The sequence below is a fragment of the Patella vulgata genome, chromosome 8 (assembly GCF_932274485.2).
Source record: "Patella vulgata chromosome 8, xgPatVulg1.2, whole genome shotgun sequence".
Lineage (NCBI taxonomy): Eukaryota > Metazoa > Mollusca > Gastropoda > Patellidae > Patella > Patella vulgata.
This window is the reverse complement of record NC_065886.2, coordinates 3,920,759-3,923,835: the sequence shown is the minus strand read 5'-3', so window position 1 is coordinate 3,923,835 and position 3,077 is coordinate 3,920,759. Positions and strand designations below refer to the sequence as shown.

General features: G+C 39.5%; 1 protein-coding gene across 1 annotated transcript; it reads right to left on the bottom strand.

The window, feature by feature from the left end:
• Nucleotides 1-366: 366 nt before the first annotated feature.
• LOC126831161 (cytochrome P450 2D26-like) lies at nucleotides 367-2,591 on the bottom strand. The gene has a single exon (XM_050561844.2). It carries the CDS (start codon nucleotides 1,631-1,633, stop codon nucleotides 539-541), a length of 1,095 nt encoding a protein of 364 aa, XP_050417801.1. The 5' UTR covers nucleotides 1,634-2,591; the 3' UTR covers nucleotides 367-538.
• Between the last annotated feature and the right edge of the window lie 486 nt (nucleotides 2,592-3,077).

The following is a 3,077-nucleotide window of genomic DNA, read 5'->3' as shown; positions in this document are numbered from 1 at the left end:
ACCGGAGGTATTAATTAGAGTGTAGTCATTAAGTAGGTGTTAAAAGGTAGGGGATATTGAAATGCAAATACCTATGCGGGTTGTGATATGATAAATAGTCATGGACACTTGACATGCTTTCAGAGTATCTTCACAGATGAAGAACTTATCGCCCCAACAGAACCACTGAGCAGCACATGCGACACGCAATAGCGCCATATACGTGGGATGGGTTCATTGTCAAATTTGACACTTCAAGGAAGATTTGATGAAAACTGCCGCGTGCTGATTTATTCTATCCATGTTTGCTTTCCTGTCGATTCTTGCATAAGATTTACTGTTTAGCGTATCTTTGCTTTAGTGTGTTACGTTTATTTTCATCGGGAGACGTGTTCGATAGATTTATTGAACACAGCATAATTATGAATGATACAATTCTTGTTAGATCTAATTGAGAGGCCCTTTACTAATGGGGTGGGTATGCAGCCATATCAGACCCTCATCCTCGTTAAAGTGGACCTCAGTTTGAGGATGAATAATGTCAGAATTTATGGATAAACTATCGCGGTGTAGCAACAACAGTATATTCTTGTGTTGACATACTCACTCCACATGTTCCATCAGTACTGGGTTTCTCACTGCCGGAAGTCGAGAAAGAAAACCTTTGTAGGAGATTGGTGAAAAACAGAAATATTTCCATCCTAGCCAGTGGTTCACCAGCACAGATCCGTGGACCTACTGAAAACGGTATTAATGTAGCAGCAGTTTGTTTGGATACCGCTCCTGTATCATCAAGGAAGCGTTCTGGTTTAAACTGTAAAGGTTCCTTCCAGTATCTAGAATCAAGGTGGCATGCGTACAAATTTGCGTAAACCAATGAACCTTGCGGGATTAGGAATCCTTTTACTACGGCATCTTTGTCCGTTGTGTGGGGAAGTGTCATGGGCACTGTGTTGGCTAGGCGTTGTACTTCGAACAGTGTTGCTTCGTTGTACGGCATTTTAGACTTATCAGACCAACTAACCATACGGCTATCACCGATCACACTGGCGATTTCCTCGTGACATTTCTTCTGGACTTCCGGGTGGAGGGTCATAAAGAGCAATGTCCAATCGAGGGTGGTAGCTGTCGTGTCTGATCCAGCAATAAATAGATCTAAAATGACTCTGTTCGTGTTGCCTTCACTGAGGACACTGGACTCACCCCCCTTACCACACATATCCAAATGAATATCAATAATGTCCTTTATGTCGTTTTTATCAAAAGCCCCTTTGTGTCCTTCAATATGTTTCGCAATAAACTGTTTTACCTTCGTCATAGCATTACCAACGACCATTAGTTTTGATGTCAAAAGGGGAATGAAACGAATCATAGGAAAACGATGAACAGGGCTAAACAACGCCATATCACTTTTAAAACTTATGTCTATAACGTGCATGATTTGAAGAAAATCAGCATCGCTATAATCATATCTTTTACCAAATACAACTGTACTGATGATATTGGTTGTAGCTTTCATCATAATATCATGGACTTTAAATGGTTTTCCTTCACGTGTTGTTATAAAGTCTAAAATGATTTTAGTTTCTTCCTTAATCCTATCCTCGAGAGTAGCCTTCCCGACTCCTAGATCCCGAAGTGCACGAACTGTCATTCTTCTCGCATCTTTCCATTCTTGTCCACTCGCCCAGACTACTCCCTTTCCGTCTTTTACAGCCTGTTGAATTCCCCAAAGCTTATCTACTGGTCGCGAACTGAACAGATCCTTTTGCTTCACAAAAGCTTCCTCGATAGATTCGAAATCGTTTTAAACTACCAACAACTGGTTACCGAAATAAATTCGGAAAATGTCGCCATATTTTTCTTGAAGTTCTGCATAATATTTATGTCTCTTACCTATTCGTTTGCCTCGCATATCCAGCATGTTTCCCACAATTGGCCAATATGGTGGTCCAGGAGGAATCCCAGATCGTTCCTGCATTGAGATGACATATCCAATAACTAATAGAAAGACAAGAGTCAGTAAAATGGTTGTTACATCAGTAAATGATGTTAGAATATCCCAAAGGTTATTCATATCTATACAAGTAGATCACAGCTGGCCTGTATGTCTCCTAATTAAATATCAGCATCCACCAAATCACAGTCACAGTCGGCCTATATGTCTTCTTAAAAGATATTGTAAACGGCATGTTAATAACCCACGAACAATCACTGAGTGTATACACCGCTATAAACATATATCGTATAGGTCTCTCTCCCTCCTACCAACATTCACTAAACAGACACCTTGCTCAATTGTTCACTTTATAAATATTGCAAAACGATTTATTATAGTTACTATACAGTCAACATCCACTATGTTGTTCTTTTCAGTAATATCGGATTGAAGACACGTACCTTACTGAATTATTCTATTCATAAGTAACTATATAATCAACGACGAGACATAACAATGTGAAGGTCGCGTGCATGACTGGCTTTATTAACTAATTCATACACACACCACCTCACTGTAATATTATCACACATGTATAACATGACTAGATCTATTTGTTAAGGCCAACTCAATATTTCGTCAAGGTAGCTGAGATGTAAACAAGGTTAGGTCATTCAAAAACACACCACACGACGTTTCGACAAGTATTCTCTTATATTTATCAATCACTAAATGCCACGCAAGGATTATAACGTTAGGGCACGTGATGGTTGGTGAGATTGTAGGTTGGGTTAGGGCAGTGGTTCTCAACCTTTTTTGCCAACGGCACACCTTGGAAAAATAGCGGCACACCTGGCTAAATATATATGACAAATATTTGAATTTTGCAAAATAAAAACATGGCAAGTCATAGACGGCATACAACCGTACACACAGACTAGTCATAGACACATAGAATGACAAATTAAATAAAGAAAAACACAACTATGAATTTACTTTATTGCAGTGTTTCGAATTTCATCAGTCAAATAGCTGGCTTCTTTAGTGAGAAATTTTCTTAGTGTGCCGTTCAAAATTTAGCGGCACACTTAAGAAGATCTCGCGGCACACTTGTTGAGAATCACTGGGTTAGGGGTAAACGTTAGGGCTAGGGTTGGGA

Coding starts and splice junctions, on each gene's coding strand:
- LOC126831161 (XM_050561844.2), bottom strand. CDS start 1,633: ATGACAGTTCGTGCACTTCGGGATCTAGGAGTCGGGAAGGCTACTCTC.